The sequence below is a fragment of the Passer domesticus genome, chromosome 3 (genome assembly GCF_036417665.1).
Source record: "Passer domesticus isolate bPasDom1 chromosome 3, bPasDom1.hap1, whole genome shotgun sequence".
In the NCBI taxonomy this organism is placed as follows: domain Eukaryota; kingdom Metazoa; phylum Chordata; class Aves; order Passeriformes; family Passeridae; genus Passer; species Passer domesticus.
The window spans coordinates 73,151,724-73,170,410 of NC_087476.1; the positions used below are offsets into that span (position 1 = coordinate 73,151,724).

The 18,687-nt window shown below is 36.3% G+C and overlaps 1 protein-coding gene across 13 annotated transcripts in view; it reads left to right on the forward strand.

Moving 5' to 3' along the window:
• Positions 1-1,514: 1,514 nt before the first annotated feature.
• The window catches only part of WDR27 (WD repeat domain 27), a 177,687-nt gene continuing 160,514 nt past the window's right edge, over positions 1,515-18,687 (forward strand). For 4 of the 13 annotated variants that reach the window (XR_010358958.1, XM_064413929.1, XM_064413931.1 and 1 more), the window contains exons 1-14: positions 1,530-1,904; positions 2,748-2,889; positions 4,680-4,804; positions 5,274-5,387; positions 6,137-6,188; positions 6,679-6,749; positions 7,621-7,735; positions 9,075-9,207; positions 12,172-12,275; positions 12,715-12,782; positions 13,701-13,834; positions 15,231-15,307; positions 16,905-16,983; positions 17,499-17,573. Coding sequence is in view for 12 of the 13 variants with exons in the window: in XM_064413929.1 (XP_064269999.1) it covers positions 1,719-1,904; positions 2,748-2,889; positions 4,680-4,804; positions 5,274-5,387; positions 6,137-6,188; positions 6,679-6,749; positions 7,621-7,735; positions 9,075-9,207; positions 12,172-12,275; positions 12,715-12,782; positions 13,701-13,834; positions 15,231-15,307; positions 16,905-16,983; positions 17,499-17,573 (1,475 nt within the window). In the remaining variant the exon portion in view is untranslated. Of the gene's footprint in view, positions 1,905-2,747; positions 2,890-4,679; positions 4,805-5,273; positions 5,388-6,136; positions 6,189-6,678; positions 6,750-7,620; positions 7,736-9,074; positions 9,208-12,171; positions 12,276-12,714; positions 12,783-13,700; positions 13,835-15,230; positions 15,308-16,904; positions 16,984-17,498; positions 17,574-18,687 lie in introns of all 13 variants that reach the window. The other 9 variants (XM_064413932.1, XM_064413934.1, XM_064413935.1 and 6 more) reach the window with 6 other exon arrangements.

Sequence of the window (18,687 nt, forward strand, 5' to 3'; positions counted from 1 at the left end):
AATTAAATTAGGTTGCTCAGGGTCATGTCCATTTGACTCCTGGACAACACCAGATACAGAGATCCACAACCTCTCTTCAGAAACTTGTTCTGATATTCAACCACTGTCATGATATTTAAAAAAATTAAATACTGATTTCATATGACCCTAATTGGGTTTTTCCCAGGATCCAGTTTATCACTGAGTGCCTCTGAGAAAAGTCTCTCTGTCTTTCCTGTATCCTCCAATTATGTAGTTGTAGGCAACAATAAAGTCTCAGCTCTCTGTTCTCCAGGTTGAAGAGACCCAGCTCTCTCAGCCTCTCTGTGTACATCATTTTCTCCAGCTCCCTGACCATTTTTCTTGCTCTATACTAGAATTGCTCCAGTATGTCAGGATCTTTCTAGTACCAAAACCCCCAAAACTGGACACAGCACTGCAGCACAGCACTATTTGGCACGCCTTACAGGTGCCAAATAGAGGGGAAGGATCACTCTGACAACTTGCTGGCTACTCTCTATTACTAACACTGCCCAGGTTGCAGTTGGGTGCCTCTGCTGCAAGGGCACCGTGGTAGCTTGTGTACAGCTTGTCCAGCAGGATGTCTGGATCCTTTTCTGGGGAGCCCCTTCCCAGAGAGCCATCCTTCAGCATTTCATCTTGCATGGAGTTACTCTGTGCCAGACATGGGATTCCACTTACTCTTGTTGGACTCCACTAAATTCTTGTCAGCCTGTTTCTGACTGCTCCCACCAATTTGGCATCATCCACAAACTTGGGGAAAACAGGTTTTCTTTATTTGGTGCCTCACTACCTGCACTGTAAAAAATATGCTCCCTCTGACTAATCAAAATCAACCCCCTCTTAGTTTAATGTTTTCGCTCCTTATTCTGACACTAAGGGTCTTGGTAAAAAATTTCTCTCTCTCTTTCTTATATGCTCACTTTATATATTCACATATAAAGTGCCCCTAGAGCCTTCTCTTTTCCAGGCTGAAAAAGTTGCACCTGAGTATGAGGAAGAACAGTGCAGGTGACCATCCACTGGAACAGATTGCCCAGAGAGGTTGTGGAGTCTCTCTCAGGATATGGATGTGGAGATATTCAAAAATTGTCTGGATGCAATCCTGTGCCATGTGCTTTCGAATGACTCTGCTTGAGTAGGGAGGTTGACCCAGATGATGCACCAAGGTCTCTTCCAATCTGACCCATTCTGACTCTGTGATTCTGTGAAGAACCCCAAATCTCTCCTCTTGTCTTTATAGGAGAGATGTTCACATCTTCCTTAAGGAAGACAGGGACCCGCTCCACTAGGTCCCTGTCTGTGTCGTCCTGGGGTCCCCAGCTCTGGGCACAGTGCTCCAGCTGGCGTCCCAAGAGTGGGGCCCCCCTGGACCTTCTGGCCATGCTGCTTTCCGTGCAGCCCAGGACATCTCTGCGGAGAGCCAGGAAGCAGCCCGGGCGGCTGTCGCCGGGCCCGTTGCCCAGGTGAGGGGACAGCGCTGACGCCGCGGGCCCGCCGCGCTCTGCGGGCGGCCGAGAGCTGTCCCGTCCGGCCTCCCGTCAGCGGCGGCGCTGCCCTGCTTACGGGCCGCGGCCGGGGTCGGGGCTCTCCGCCTTCCAGCGGGAGGGAGCTCCGAGCGGGGCCGAAGCCGTCGGCCCCTGCGGTCAGGACGCAGCCGGCGGGGGAAGGCGGCCCCGGTGGTCCGGCTGCGCCGCGGGGCCGTTCGCAGCCGCAGGATGGAGGGCGCCGGGGCCGGCTGCGCCTCTGGAGGAAGCCAGCGTGATCCTCACGTTGTCTGCGAAAAACACTTGTTTAAAGGCAAACTGCCAGAGCCGCTCTTTCAGCTGGCGTGCAGTCACCACCACTGCGCTTTCCCTGCGAGTCTCAATAGGTTGTGCATCTGGAACACAGCCACTGCTCAGGTAAAGCTAGAACAGCCTTCATAGGCTGCTACTTTAAATTAATTTATAAATAAATGAGGGCAATGTAGAAATGTCAGGTTTCACTTCAATGATGGAAGGGTACTAGCATTTTTTTATGAACTTTTTTATTGTGATAAGAATAAAATAAGCTGTTGTGGTGGGTTGACCCTGGCTGTCCCCTAAACCATTACCCAATCTCCGGCTGACTCCTTCCCAGCAGGGTAGGGGAGAGCATAGGATGGAGAAAAGTGAGAAGTCATGGGTAGATTCAAAGGTAGTTTAATGAGTGAAGGGAAGAGAGAGAAAAAAGCTATACCAAGGCACCCCCTACAACCAGACTAATCCCAGTACAGGCTTTGAGCAACAGCCATCTGAGAGTCAATGTCCCAGGCCCTCAACACCTTCTTGCATGCAATACCCCCAGTTCCATTGCTGAGCAAAGCATCATATGGTAGGGAATTGCCAGTTCAGCAAACTGAAATATTTGTTCCAGCTGTGTCCCCTCCCAGCCTCTTATGCGTCTTCAGCTTATTATTGGGATGGGGAAACTGAGAAAAAGTGAGAAAAAAGAGAAGTCTTCAATGCTGTGCAAACAGCATTTGGCAACAGCCAAAACATTGCTGTCTTATCATCACTGTTTTTGTCACAAAATCCAAAGCATTGTGCACACAAACTGCTATGAAAAAAGTTAATTCCATCCCAGCCAAACCAGTACAGCTACACTGTGGTTTAGGTGATTTTGAAGCTGTAAATAAGAATTAATTGTTCCATTTGTCATTTTTTATGATTCATAATCTTTGTTTGATGTTATTAATTTAACTCGTCTTTATCTATGTTTGTCAGCCATTATATTTGTCAGGGCATCATTACTCAATTTCTGCATTGTCATTTGGAAATAAAATCAATCCGCTTCTTGTCTGCTCTGCCTCTCATGAACATGTGATAGTATGGAATCTTGATGAATGTACGCAGAAAGTGCAAGAAGGTAGAGTATTGTTTATATAAAATCTATGTGTTATCTGTATAAGCAAAGAAGTGATGCAAAGGCAGCCATTCACCGCCAGTCACTCAGACCAGTGTCCAGCCTTCTTTCTCTGGAACATTGCTTTTGTGTGTGCGTGTGTGTGTGTGTGTGTGTGTGTGTGTGAGAGAGAGAGAGAGAGAGAGAGAGAGAGAGCGACCAATGCAAGTATCGGATTTGGGAGTGCATGAGTGAAAGAGCATTGTGGTGACATAGCACACAGAAAACAGGAATTTTAGTGTCCTGACCACCATCTTAGTTTGGAGCCTCAACCAATGGCATTAGATTCTAGGGAGCAGTGCTAATCTCTCTCCAAGCTTAAATTCATTGGAAAGTAGAATAATTAAAGAAAAAGAAAAAAAAAAAAGAGCAAGATCCCCAGAGTTATGATTCACTGGATTCCCAGTGGCAGTCTGTCCCCTTTTGGTGTCAGTATTTAAATTTGCATGGTACTGTCCCACACACCCTCCTTGTTACCTATGATTGGAGATTTGCTGATGACTTAATATGAAAGAGTTCTCTTGTACTCCGCTCCATTTTGAATTTGAAAATCTATGCAATATGAAAACTAATGTTGTAAAGTTTAACAATATCAGTGCTTTTTATAAATAAAGGTCAGTATTAAATTTTAATCCATGTAAGAGTAACATAGACAATCAATGGGTATCTCAGGAACTGGGAATAAAGTGGGACTATGAATTTGGAGGAAATAAAACTGGAAGATAGGAATAGAAAGTAGCAGAGAGATAAATAGTGTGTGTAGTTTTGGTACAAAGGCATTTGGCATCCAGATTGTCTGCTGCATGATTTTTTCATTTTCTCTCCATCTACAGGGTCTTCAGCAGATGCTGTAGAGACTTTGTCTCCACAGACTGTACTCTGCACATTCTTGGCATATTTTCTCATATTATTTCTTATAAACTGTGTCAAAGTAGTTAAGGAATTCTTTGTGTGACCTTGACGTGTTAATAAATTGTAAAAAGACTCCACACCATCTAATATGAAAGCCTGAAAGCATGCCTGTAGTTGTGCTTGTATTCTATATAATTTGTTCCCTATGAAATCCTAAAATTTAATGACATATCCAAACTATCCTCACATCATTAAAGGCGGCATTGTAAAATAAGGATCAGCAGAAACCAATCTACTTGAACCAGTGAGATGACCAGAATGAAATCATGAAAACAGGATAGAAACATGACCTGTTCTCAGATCTAGTCTTATCTGACTGTAATATTTAGTGGTGTACTTTCTCTTTCAGCCTTTTCCCACCGAAAAATTAAAAGCAGAGAGAGAAAATCCTCTTTACTTTTTGGCTGAGCAACTGGCATATTCTCCCAGAAGAAGTAATTTTCAAAGCTGTATTTTTCTGGGCTTCAGTTATGATTTCAAACCTCCAAAATGAATGTGGCACTAGTGGGTTCCGTGGGCACATCACCCTACTACAAAAATCATTTCCTTTGCAATCTTCAATGGAAGCAAGAATGCGTGATTTGATGGGAATTATTAATATCATAAGGAGTGACAGATCATATCTAGGCAACAGGGCCCATAGGGGAATTCTGGTTGTCCATAGTGCTATGCTTTTCTTTCTAATACCCTGGTGTATTTAAACTGTGTGTTTTTCTGTACATATTCCTGACAGAAACTGGGACAACTCTGTGGTTAGTAACTGCTATGCAAAGTTTCTAAGAATCTCACTGCACCAGATTTTTATATTTTACTGAGTCTCATTAACAATACAATTGCTGCAGGGTTTAGACCTCGAGGAACTGTTATAGGAACTCTTTTGGGAATGGTTCTTCATATAAGATTTAGTCCAGATGATCAACAAGTGGCAGTATGTGCTGGAAATCAGATCTACGTGTTAAGTGCAAAGGTGAGATAGCATTGTTTGTAGCCATGGTGCTGGTATTTCTTTTACTTATTCACTTTCAACTAAAATCATGATAAAGAAATGTTAGTAAAATTAAGCAAAAATATTCATTTTGTGTCATAAAATAAGTAGGAACTGGCACTTGATAATGCATTATATATCAGATAGAAGACTATGTTTAAAGAGTTGAAATGAAACAGTATCTCAATAACTTAAAAGTAGAAAATATTCTTAGGTCATCTGAAAAACTGTTCCTGTATCATTCCGTCTGAAGAAGCAAAAGTAATGTGCAGTGGCTTTGCCAGCAGGATGGTGTACAGGACTTCAGTTTCAATAAGAAAAATCTTTCTGAATTATACTTTGGAAACAAATCTGGCAATGCTTAGCAAGAGTTACTAATTATTGAAACACTTCATTTTCAATTTTATGTTGAAGTCCATTCTTTTTTTATTTTTAACTTGATTAATCACAGAATGAAGCTAAACTAGCTGAATTGGATGGACACCTGTCTCCAGTGACTGCTGCTGAGTTTTGCACATGGGAGAAAAATATGCTTATATCAGTGTCAGAAGACAGAACCTTTAAGGCAAGGAATTTGTAGAGATGAACTTAAAAAAGAATAATTGAGTGAATATGTGAAGTGTTCTTATTTTCCCCTTTAAATATGCATTGAAGATTAAGTAAAAAATATCTTCAACATTATGGAGATAAGGACATTGTTCTTCAAATTGCTTGGGAAATCATAACAAAAATTAATTACTTTTTTTTAAAAGAACAATGCAGGTTTTGTATATTCAGAGCTTTCCACACTGAAGTATTAATTTTAGTGATTACTATCATCTGGCAAATAGAAATAAAATATTTTGATCAGCTTGGCAGTAACTGAAGTGTTTCAGGTATGCTGAGCTGAAGGAAAACAATTCCCTTTAAGTCTGGTGATATAAATTTGAATTTTCCTTTTTGGGATTATTGAACTGGGTTACTGTATGCAGTGCACCCCTTTCCTGTTTTCTCTTCTTTTTTGTGTATGTCTTTTCATAAATTTAGCTAAAATCACTGAGAGATCAAGTTAAGAAAAATTAATACTTTATGTATCCATATCATGTGAGTTTGCCTTTTTCACCAGGGATGATTATCAGTTGGACAAAACTCTTCATAAATGGAAACAGGTGCTGAAAAAGAAATTCTTTCCTAAGAAAATCACTTTCAATGCCTGCATTTTTCTGTTTTCACCATATGATGGCTGTGAAAATTGTGTTTTCCATAGATACCTAAGTAGATACCTATCTTTATTTACATATATATATATATTTTTATTTTTTTTTCTATTGCAAGGTGTGGGACTATTCTACCAGTCAGTTAATATATCAGTCAGGAATAATAACAGGTAATTTTTCTATTTTTAAAGGTATTTTTGCATAGCAAAAATCTCCTATCTCTAAATAATAATCTATGATTATTCTAGAAGTTTTGGGTTGATTTAGTGAAAATAATTCTTATAGACACGGTAACAGTAAACATACTATCCTTTAAAGCCAACAGTAAATAATTTTTCCTCTAAAGTCTGCTTCCCAGTGGATAGTTTTAGTGTACTTTCATAAACAAGTCTGCAAACCATGCCACAGCAGCTTGGGTGACAGGGTGCAGGAAACCACTGCCATGGCAGCTTAGGTGATGGGCAGTCCAGAGACCTGCAAACAGAAAGCCCTCAGCAGCACAAAGGCTGAGGCACACAGATCTCTGCACAACCATGAGAACTGCAGTAAGGGCTTTTTTCGCCTGACTTTATAAATAAGAAGATTCAATTTTAAATCACGTATTTTAAGTAATATCTGACTGTGTCTGCTCTAGAAATGCTTTTGTCTTTTTTTGAGCAGCATTTCCTTTGCTAAGTCTGCTAATTGATGAAGAAAACAAACAGATTATCACTGGATGTGCTGAGGGACAGGTAAGAATTGTTCATTAAACTCAGTCTCTATGTCAAGACTATTATTGGTGCTTCTGTTTATAAAAAAGGTTCACAAGCTGCCTAAGTTTTTTGAATTGTTAAACGAGTTATGTTAGTAACCATAATTCAGTGCTTTTAGTGTAAACCATAAATGGTAAATAAGACCTCTATTACAGCACAGAAACTTTTTTCTGAAAACCAGGAAAACTTTTAGGAGCACAATCAGTGATTATTTAAGAAGAGCACACTGAAAGGCTATAAATATATCTGTTTTAAAGGAAAAAAGGTGAAAAATAGGATTCTCCTATTTCAGCCAAAAAAAAAAAATGCATGACAATTAAATGGAAGAGGCTATGATTTCAGCATGTGAGAATTCTAATAAAAATGTGGTAAATGTGAATGTCCATTTCACCACTTCTTTAATGGTACGAATATATTTACATGATAATTTCCAGATGTTTTTCTTCAGTGTTACTGTTTAGAAATTCTGAAGAAAATTAAAGCTTTAACTGTAGTGGTGTCTAATCTGAGAAAGGTATAAATGAAATTCATGCACATGACCCAGTGAGCAATTACATGCATGTTACTTGTGATTTTTAATTGTGAGAAATAGTCTATAAGGAGCTTTTTAAAAAACATATAAACATGTGGGAATTAGATGTACAGCTCAAACTGATCATTGCTGCTTTGATTATCTTTAACAATCTTAGGGATACATGTAATTGGAGTTCTTGTGCAAAACGAGATGCTATATAGAAAAGCTCACTAATTACATCTACGGTTTTAAATATTGGATCTTTAGTTTGTATTCATGTAAGCTTTATTTTTAGTGTCAAAAGGTTATTGCAATAGCATTTTCTTTTTCTTGCAGCTTTGGATCTTCAGTTTAATCAGTGATCATAATTACCGTTGCGTAGCGCATATCGACTTAAAGAAAGAGCAAGAGAAATTCTGTAATAAAGTGTGGAAATCTGGCAAAAAGATAGGTAGCACAATGCTCCTAGAATGCTGTTTATAGTATAGTCTAGTTGTTACTGGCTACTGAGTGTGTGCTTTTTTACCGTGCAAATTTATTGTAAGTGATAAATTTATAAGTCTTAGACTGTGGCATGGAATTCTTACTGGAGCTGATATGTGATTGGGCATTGGTGTGTCTGGAAAGAATTATGCATGTATGTATGTATGTATGTATGTAATAAATTCTTGGCCAGTGCATTTGTTCATTAAACATTGCATTATGTGCACTATTAAGTATTTGTTTTAATTGGATTCATTGTCCATGGCCTCAGTGAGAACAGAACCAGTTATCTAAAAATTAATCCCTTGTCAAAACGGAGTACTATTTCTCAGTTACCTTTGAAGTTCCTATGATTCTCTCTTTTTTTTTTTTCTTATATTTTTTTAGTCTATACCAGTGCCTTCATAGTATTATATTTCTCTGGCTGTGATATTTCTAGTGGTATAACACAGAGTACATATAAGTCATTATAGGCTGCCCTGGTAACCCCAGCAGGGTGATTCCCTGGTATCAGACTGGTTTGATTGTTCCCTTGTTGTGACTCAGGATGGCCATGAGTAGGAGACAGTCTTGGTACAATGGGAGGTCTCCTGCTCACTAGTGAGGTGGAGACCCCTCTCTCCTCAGCACTGCTGTGGCTTTCCTACAGAAAGGGAAATCTGGTTTTCCTTGCTTGCTCTTTTTCTGGATCAATGTCTGTTGTATTCTTACCTGCCTAGTGTTCCAGCTTCCATAATCCTGAAGTCCTAACCTAAGGAGAAAGACTGCTACATTTCTTGTTATTATTTAAAATCTATGGATCTGACTTTCACATTTGAAAGAGAGTGATGTAACGTCTGTGCCTAATGCTGAATCTGATGCTAGTAGTTCGTGAATGTGAATTACGCATGCAGAATGGATTGGAGACTCCTTGGGAACAGGGAACTGAGGTGGATTTTCATCTTGCTTTTGGATTATGTTGTAACTTAATCTCAAGACAACCAATCTCAGTGGAAAGGTACTCAGCATATTTAAGCATTGTGGGAATATGACTTCCAGTGTCACTTCTTGAGATGAAAGCATCTAAAATCTGCAAACTTATTTTCAGTTCATAAGTAGGATCTTTGGATTTTGTCTCTAGGTATATGAGGGTATTATTTCCTCACATAATAATGCGGAAAACTGGGGCTTAGGAAATATCCATCTTTTGAAATACAAGTGTCTTGAGTGTGGTCTGTTTTTAATGACTACTACAAATTTTCTCTTGAATCCTGTCTGTTTCCCTTATTTCATAGTATTTTGATAGCTGGTATTGTTGACTTTCTTAGGTGAAGGGCAAAATAATTCCAAGTTTTGCAGAACAGACAGCATGAGACCAGAAGAATCAGTGGAAACATCATTGCCTGTCCTCTTAATTGAGCATTGTGACTTTTTTGAATGTTTCCATAATGAAGAAAACATGTAAGTCCTTTAAAATATTACCTAGTATTTGAGTCAAATTTGTTTATTGGAGTTTCTATTGGTTCTTGGATTATTTTCACTACAAATTTGTATTTTTTTGAAAAATGCAATAGGAAAGTCAAATAATATTTTTAGTGATCTGCAAGTTTTAGTGGCCTACTTTTAGGAAGATAATGTACATAAGCTGATACAAAGTTAAAACTGGGTTTTATTCTGAAAAATAATTATATAAAAATGTAATTGAGAATATCCATTGTAACATCTATTCATACAAGCTTATCAGGGAAGATGAGTTGAAAAGTAATTAATAAATCAAATTTATTTTGAGTTTGCTTTCCTAAAGAAATATCTGATGCAGCCAATGTGTGACTCTGTCAGTTTGTCTTCCAAGTTTAAATACTTTTTCAACTACATAATCTGCTCCAGTCAAACTTCTGTCAGAGGGACAGATGTTTCAGAATATGATGCTTTTACTCATTCCCATGGAATTGGTTAGCAAGGTAGAATTAATCCTTACATTGCATTTCTTTCCTGAAGAGAAGCTTAACCATACTATCAGGCACCTGGAGATCTGTTCAGGACACTCCCACAAGAACTGTCTCAAATAACAACCTGTTTGTGTTGTAATTTATGATTGTCACTTGTATAAATTTCTCAGTCACACCATGTTTTAGAAAACTCCTGTCCTAATCTTTGCTCTCTAGTGGGTTATTCAGATGAAATTGATTAATCTCTGGTTCGATATACAAATAACTTTTGATAAAAAAAGAAGAAAAATAACCAGCAGTCCTGGACAATTTGGGTTGTCTTTACATTAATTTAAGTAATTATTCATGGTTTTTTTCATGATGCCTGCATATTTAGAAGAACCACCATTTAGAGGAAGGAAGTGGTGACTTTTAAGATGCACATCTCAGCCATATTTTAATGCAGTGACAGCACTTGAAGGTCAGATAATGAATTATTGCAGTCTGTCTTATTGCTTGTATAATATCACTCTCAAAGCATCAAAGCTTTGCCTTCATCACACCTGTAAGTTTGATTTGAATAGCAGCATATCTTTAAAAATAACAAGTTTTCTGGCAATAAAGAATCCACCATGTCCATAGTGAAGTTGTTTCAGGAACTGACTCGTTCAATTTTACGTCTAGTCTGAATTACTCCCTTTTCACATACAGGCTTTTACTATGTTTTTTGCTCTGATAGTCCAGCACCAGCCACTATCATGTTCCCTTCTTGAATAGCAAATTACAGCTCACAAACAAGTTACTTCTGGGTAAAATGGTTTGTACCTTGTAGAAGGCATATTTTGTATAACATTTTTAACATTGGCTTTTGGAAATTTCTGAAACTCAATCTTATTTGTTTTTCGATCCCCTTTTGGGACATGATTGCCTGAAATGGATCTACAATGATATATTATTTGAAATAATTTTCTGAATTGAGATAAAATCACTTTCCTATTCCCACCTGTTACTGCTTCACAGTGTATATCTAAGGTCTTTTTGTTGTTTCAGCTATCACATCACAGTTTAAGGTTTTGTTCTGCTTATAAACAACCATGGCCAACACAAATTTTTAGTGTTAATTAAGTTCCATTATATTTTGGGTTGAGAGTTTTGTGTTTATAAAATTTTTTTCTATTTATTTTTTAAAGACAGTGTGTTGGTTTTATCAGGTGTTTCAGATTTGTCTGAACATTTGAGCAATCCCTGATATACTGCTTTTCCTGCCTGCAGTGAAAAGCAGCAATGAGACATTTTTGGAACACTGATGTCCAAAATTAGGCATCTCACACTTTCCTAAGCTTTTTGACATTGAGCAATCCCATCACAATGGATTTTATTATTGTAAAGTCAGAGTGTGTTAAACTTCCTGTATATATCACTTTATGGTGTTCATAATAACATGTTAGTGACACTTTATACATAATTTAAAGAATTTGCAAATTAAATCGTCTGTTACTGCTGTAATGAAAATAGTGCAAATCACAAGTAAAATTAATAATATAATGTAAAATTATCACAAACCAGAAATGAAACTGTCTATTCCAGTCTGCTTCTTAACAGATTTGACTGTATACATTTGGGGTTTTTTTCCTTTTTTTTTTTTTAATAAATTTACAGCTTCATATTTTTCCATATCCTTACTTCAACTCTTGTGGTCTGATTTTAAATCAAACTAGTAAGTCTACTGACTACTATTTGGAAAATTTATTAAAATATTGATGCCAATTTTTATTTATTGTGGCATCAAAAAATGTTTATTTTTTTGAGAATGACAACTGCTATTTTGTTACAGTTGTCTTATTCTTGATAATATATTTCTTCTGTGAGGCTGGTAACTGAAATTAACAAACCCGCTGGTTTACTCTGTGGTGCTTGCAGCAAGCAGCTGAATTTCATTACCCAACTGTAACAGTGCTGCCACTAAGCACAGGCTGAGACAGACATTCCAGACTTGCCTGGGGCTTTTCCCCTTCAGTTTGTGCTGGCTTTTCTTCTGTCCTTTAATTTTGTAAAAACATACATTGAATTTCCCTGAGTTTTGGGTGTTCATATAAGAGTGGTAAAAGTACACTATGAGTGGATTTGCCTCTTGGTTTGAATTTTCTTTTTGTGTGTGTTTTTACAGCATCTCCCAACTCTTTACAAACCACAGTAATTTTTTGAAGAAAAGTATTTTCTGTGCAGTTTTAGATGTGCCATGAAGCACTTACATGAAATGAAGGATTGTGTTCTGCTCTTAGTTTTCAGAACTTCACCAATTTTGCTTGAAACTTTGAGCTACAGATTTGGAAAAAAAAAAGCTTTAAATTTAATGTATTTTTTTCTGTGTGTGCTCTGTTATTGTTGTACTGGGACTGGGCAATGAGAATCAAAAAACCCTATTTCTCTTTGTTGTATGATAATAAGAAAAGCTTCTTTATCCTACTCAGAGGTATTTTTCTCCTTGTTTTAATAGATATTCTTCCCAGAATACTAGCTATTTTTGGATAGGAACCTCTACTGGCTTGTTAATAATTAATTTGGCAAACTTTGAATTAGAAGCTGTTTTATCTTATAGAGGTATGTTTAAAAGATATATGATTACATGATAATATGATTGCTTCTGTTATCTGACATAAATAGTGTAAGAATTAGGTTGTGAAATAGCAGAATACAATAGAAACCAAATGTTTTTTAAGCTCTTTTCCTAATGTTTTTTATAAGTTTTCCCGGCTCTGGTGACTTTTCTCAGAAAACATGTTTTTGCTAGATCTGTGCAGTGGCTAGCCATTAATTTTTATTCAATTTTGCAGCTCATAAGTGTTAAATACAAGTGTTAAATACAAGTTATTCTACTCCATTATAATTTCAGGGTAAAATAGAAGTATATACTCTGAAGACAGTGGATTAGGGTCATGTCAAATTAGTATAAGTGATTTTTTTTGGTGTGTGTCTTGGAGATTAGTTTGTTCTTGTGAAATGCAGGCATTATTTTATAGCACTTTTCTTCTTGGTAAAGATTACAGTGACCTCAGCATTTGGATTGCCAGATCATGTGCGTTAACAAGGAAGGCAGCTAATGGAAAGGTCAGTATACAGTAAACATTGCTTTAATAAATGTTAACAGTTACAGTTATTTTCAATAAATATTTACACATTTTTCTAACAGAGTAGTGCTCAGATTTGTGTTATTTAATATGATTTACACAGTAATTTTTTTGAAGAGGGTTAATTCTTCATTATGGAATCTGCTGTTTTGAAGCTCTCACAGGTTATATACAGTCTAAAGTGATTAATAAGGAAAAGGTGAATTGTTACAGTGTTCTGGGTGTACCTTGAATGTCAAGGATGACCATTGAAGAAGTAGAGGAAATCTTTTAAGGGGAAAAAAATGGTTATGCCTTGTTTTGCAAAAAAAAAAAAAAAAAAAAAGTTAGGATGTGCTACTTCTGAATCCTTCTAAAGGATCTGTCAAAACTATTTGGGTTGTGAGAAAATTTCTGTTGAAAGCCCCTAAAAGTGATTTTAAAAAAATGGAAGGCATTCTTATCTGTATACTCCATTTTTGATTTTGCAGTTTTCCTACAGACGTAAGCTTAGTCTAGGCTACATATTTAATGTAAAAGTCTTTTGCTTTAGAGAAGGATTTTTTTTTAAATTCAGCTCTTAGCATGTTCTCATCATGTTGCTGAAGCCATTCTTCCATGTGTACTTCTTTTCTCACAACCCTTGCTGCAGAATAGTCTCTAGTGTAGGTGATGTTGGAATTTCTGCCACTGTTATGTATATAAGTTTGTTAAAACACATTTAATCAACATAAGCATATTTTTGAAGGGTAGCTTTAAACACTCTACCACTTAATGCTCTTCATGACAAAACCCATGGATATTTTTGATTAATTTTTACAAATTTCAAAAATTGATTTTATTTTTTATCATAAATGCATTATGTTTTGAACTTAAATTATTAAGTAAATGGAATGTTAATTTATGGTGATTACTGCAGGTTTTATGCTTGATTGCCTCGATGTTTGAAGATATGATTGCTATGTTGGAAGTCAACCTTGCTGCATTGGTGAGAACTCAGCACAGTGATTTTCTCCCATGTGGAAATGAGAAAAGTCTATCAGTTATTGCCAGGTACAGAATTATTAAATGTTTTCTCTCCATTTTTGTTTATTTGGCACTACAGTGTGTCATACGATTTTCTGCAGTGCTGCTTGTTGACATGGTTTGATTTTACTTCTTTTCTTATCATGCTTTAGTCGTATTGAGAGGGAGAAATCACAGAATCACAGAATGGTTGAGTTTGGAAGGCATCTCTTCAGGTCTTGTCCAACCACCCTGCTCAAGCAGAGCCACTCGGAGTCATTTGACCATCACAATGTCTAAACAACTTTAGAATGTGTCAATGGAGGGAGATGCCACAACCTCTCTGGGCAGCTTGTGCCAGTGCTCAATGACCTTCACAGTAAATAAGTGTTTCCTAGTGTTCAGAGAGAACATCCTGTGTTTCATTTTTTGTGTATTGCCTCTTGTCCTGCTGCTGGGTTTAGGGCACAGAGCCTGGCTCAAGAGTCTGCTTTACAGCCTGTATTGCTGCATGGGCTCATTCCTTCTCTGCTGCAGGACTTTGCCTTTCACATTGTTGAGCTTCACAAGGTTGCTTGTCAGCCCATTTATGCAGACAATAAATGTCTCCCTGGATGACAGCACAACCTGCTCTTTAAGACAGTCCTCTCAGCTTTGAGTCATCAGCAGACATGGTGAGAGTCACTCTGCTCCCTTATCCAGATTATTAATGCAGATGTTGAATGGAATTATTATATCCATGGAATCATATGGAATGTAGTTATAAACTCTGGGTTACTCCACTAGTTCCTGCTTTCCAACTAGACTTTGATCATCACAGTCTGAGCCTGGTTGTTCATCTGGTTTTCAATCCAGCTCAATGTGTGCTCATCCAGACCACAGTTCATCAGCTTCTCTATGAGGTTCTTATGAGAGACAGTGTGGAAAGTCTTACTGAAGTCAAAGTAGACAATATCCTCATGTGCTCTCCCCTCATCTGCCAAACCACTCATTTTACCACAGGAGATTATCCAGATGACCAAGCATGACTTCCCCTTGGTGAATCTCTGCTGGTTATTACTTTCGTGTCCTTTATGTCCCTAGAAACTGTTTATGAGAAAATGCTGACATTTTGAAGATGAAAAAACCCTTGCAATACACACTGAAATGCAGATTTCAGTGCTTAAAATAAAATCATCAGTTAATATTCACAAAACCGGAATCCAGTATGTAAAAGCAATGGTCTGTGAATTGAGTCAAGGCCAAGGTTTGTCTGTGCTGCTTGGTATCTGAGATGATAACTGATCCACTCTGCCTAACTTGTTTTCATTAAAATCTGATTGCTATTTCATGTGTACATACACATGCAGACAAATAACTAAAAAGGAGTTTTGGCACCTTTTTATGATTTGACATTTTTGTTCATTGCATTGATCAAAATTTTGTGCTTTATTTTATAACTTAGGAGTCCTTTATTAGCAAATTCTCCATTGTGTAAAGGTTTGAAGAAGAACATGAAAGAACCTTCTAATAAAATGCTTGGTAAGTGTAAACCAATCCTGAAATTAATATTAATAAAGTTATATTTTTAATAACAGTAGCTGACTTCCAGCTGGCTTGTGCCTAATACAATCAGTACATTAATTTTTGTTTTAAATATATATTTTGTTATATTTTTATTTCAGTAGGAAGAATTTTAGACCTCCATTAATGTTTCATGTCATACACATGTATGAAACATGTAGTTGAAATTATGGTTATTAGTATTTTTCTTTTTTGAAAAACCATTGTTTGAGAACTTTAGGTGAATTATAAATGTGTTAGAGTGTAGAAGGTTTACATTTTCATAAGTCATTCTTTTTCCATAGCATGCAGTAAATTTTTCTGTATAATTTGTCATTTCTTTCTTAGCTTTGGTTATGAAATATACCATTGGCCAACTTCCTTTTGAAATCCATATTTGGCGTCCTGATTCTTTCATCTGACTCGACTCTTGCTTTTTCAGCTTGCAGAAAGTATTGTCTGAGAACTTTATTTTTGTGAATTTTGACCTTCAGATGTGTTGGTATATTTTGTTGTTCTGAATAATCTTCTGCCAATACTGACTGTTAAGGAAGTTAATTTTTGTCTCAATGTTCTACTGCTTAAAAAAAGAGAAGATCTGATGTCCAGTTGCCATTGAAGCACTTGTAGCTTTTTTTGGTGAGCAACAATGAAGATCAAAAAATATTTAAAAATATGTTTTCATCCTTACCATTTGCACATAATGTGCCCATTAGAATGTCAAAGGTTGTATCTCTAAGTTTTTATGGTATTTTCAGAATACATCTACAGGGTTTTATCTAGAATTCCAGGCTGCCTTGGACACCCAGCAGTGACAACTGTGCTGCCTTTGTTGACATCTAATGATCAGGTGGAAAAGTGCTGTAATACAATCCTTTGGTCTGTTAAGGCATGTGGTACTGGGAACTTCTCAGGAAGGGCCTTTTTTGTGCCTCATTGCTGCATTAAGAGAAAGCATAGTTTGTGGCATGTGATGGGACTTCTACCCTCAGCATAGGTAATTGTGTCCCAATGCATCTGGGTTTTTTCCCTGTGCAACATTTACTTGTTTAGTTTGTTAGTTAGTTTGCTGATATGAAATACTCAGTTTGGAGCTCAGGGGTTCCCACTGGACTTCCTAGTACAGCACTGGGCGTACAGACATTACCCACAACCTGAGCTGTGTAAGAACACAAATACTTATAGGTACCAACCAGTCAGCTTGTTAATGACCTTTAGATCCATTCCTTAGTCCAAATATAGGCTGTGAGTACATTATAGCTAATGCATACAAACCCTAAGCAGAGGCAGTTAGAAAACACATTTTCTAACTGAAATGAATGGTGAAAAAAGTGATTCAGAAGAATATTGCTACTTCGAAGTTTAAAGTTCCTACTTATTAATCTAATTGGAGGGGGCATGTTATACAATGTAACAGTTCATATATCTTTCTCAGTGATCATTATTTTAAGGTGATTGGTCATTTATGTGTTTTGTAACATAAGGAAACATCAAGATTGTGCAAAACTGTCTACTTTCACTGTAAAAATATAATTTTAAAAAACATTTTAATGTAAATTAAATTATTTTTCTACAGGAGTAAAGAACACAGTGAAGGATAAACCATTGGTTTTCCATAATAAAATTAAGTCATCAGGATATACAGCAGCACCACGGTCAGTAGAATTATTACTACTTTCCCTGTCTTATTGGTGTGTGATGTTTTTTCACATAACTGTGTAGTCTCATGACTGTGAAATTAATTACCTGTGAAAAATAGTTATGTTATCAAAGAAAAGAATTAAAAAAACATTTTGTAAACCAAAATGTTCACAGCATCTGGTCATTGGCCAACTTCCTTTTGAAATCCATATTTGGCATACTGATTCTTTCATCTGACTCGACTCTTGCTTTTTCAGCTTGTCTCAGTATTGTCTGAGAACTTTATTTTTGTGAATTTTGACTTTCAGAATGTACTATTCAACAAATAACTCACAGAAATCAAGGTCCAAACTCAGACATTAGAATAGTAGACATTTATATTGTCATCAAAGTGTACATTCTCTTATCTATTGACATTACCCACAAATGAAAATAGTAAGAAGGAAATAGGAATGCTTTGTTTTGAAAAAAGCTGTTTCTCCCATGCAAGGTTTAATATTTCTTATAAGAGTGTATGTTTTCTGTCTAGTAGAATGGCCATGTTTGCTCCAAATACTAACCTGAAAAAAAAAGAGGCATCAAAGTGGAAGACCAGTTGCAAATGGTAAGTCATATAATGAATCTGTTAGAGGAAGAACAAATTAAAACAAATTAAACAAATTAAAAATGCTTATGTCATTGGAATTTTTAGTAAAGGTTGCCACTAGAACTAAGGCTTGGTAAATTTGATATAAAATTTATCACTGCAGCAAGTGATTTGATTTATCAGGCTGTGAATTAAATTTGAGTGCTTCATATAAAAGAAAATATGCATATCTATTTTCTTAGATTTGTGTTGGTAGGAAGAACAGGTGCTAAATATGGTTGCACGTTAAGTCCCAACATGTTCTTAAGCTGCAGTTCTAGTCTGAAAAAAACCTGAATGTGGCACAGGGAGAATGATTTCAGATCATGTCCCTCATTCACCCCTAAAAATCTTGTTACCTAAAGCTAATGCAAACTTACTCCAGTGGATTTAAACAGAGTATGTGCAATAGTATAAATTGACCAGTGGAATCTTTATCACTGATCACAAAGAACAAATGTTTTTCTAAAGCTGGTATTTTCATGTTAATTTGTACGAAATATTAAATGAGGATATTGCACACATTTTTTTCTCTTTACTGTTATATAGTCTTTGCTTTATGTAATACAAACATGAAAGCAAAGAATGATTGATGCCATAATTTTTCTTATTTAAAAAGAGCTGTTAAAGTGTTAGGAAACCCACTTACTAGCTCAAGACTAAGTTTTTTCTAAACCTTGCACACATAGGAAGCCTTTACATGAGTACTTCAGATAATTTCAACTTTGGTTTAGCACTGTTTTATATAGGTTAAGCTACTTAGTATTTTAAGTTTTGTGTGGGTTTTTTATTTAAATTTTTTAAAGTTAATATTGCATTTTGCCACAAGGTCCTTGTAAACAAGGTGCAGTTTACATTCTTTAAATACTTTTGTGACTAAAGAAATTATTTTTTTGCCAGACAATGTTAATTCTTGATCTTGTGAATTCACAGCTCTTACTGGTAGGAGTAGTTTAAATATAACAATTTAAAATGAATTTGGCTCCTACATTGGATTTGACATATTTTTTCTAAAATATGTTTTTCTAAAACATATTTTTAAATGTTTATATAAAGATGCTTAGAATAATTTCCAAAGCACATTTATTTAATA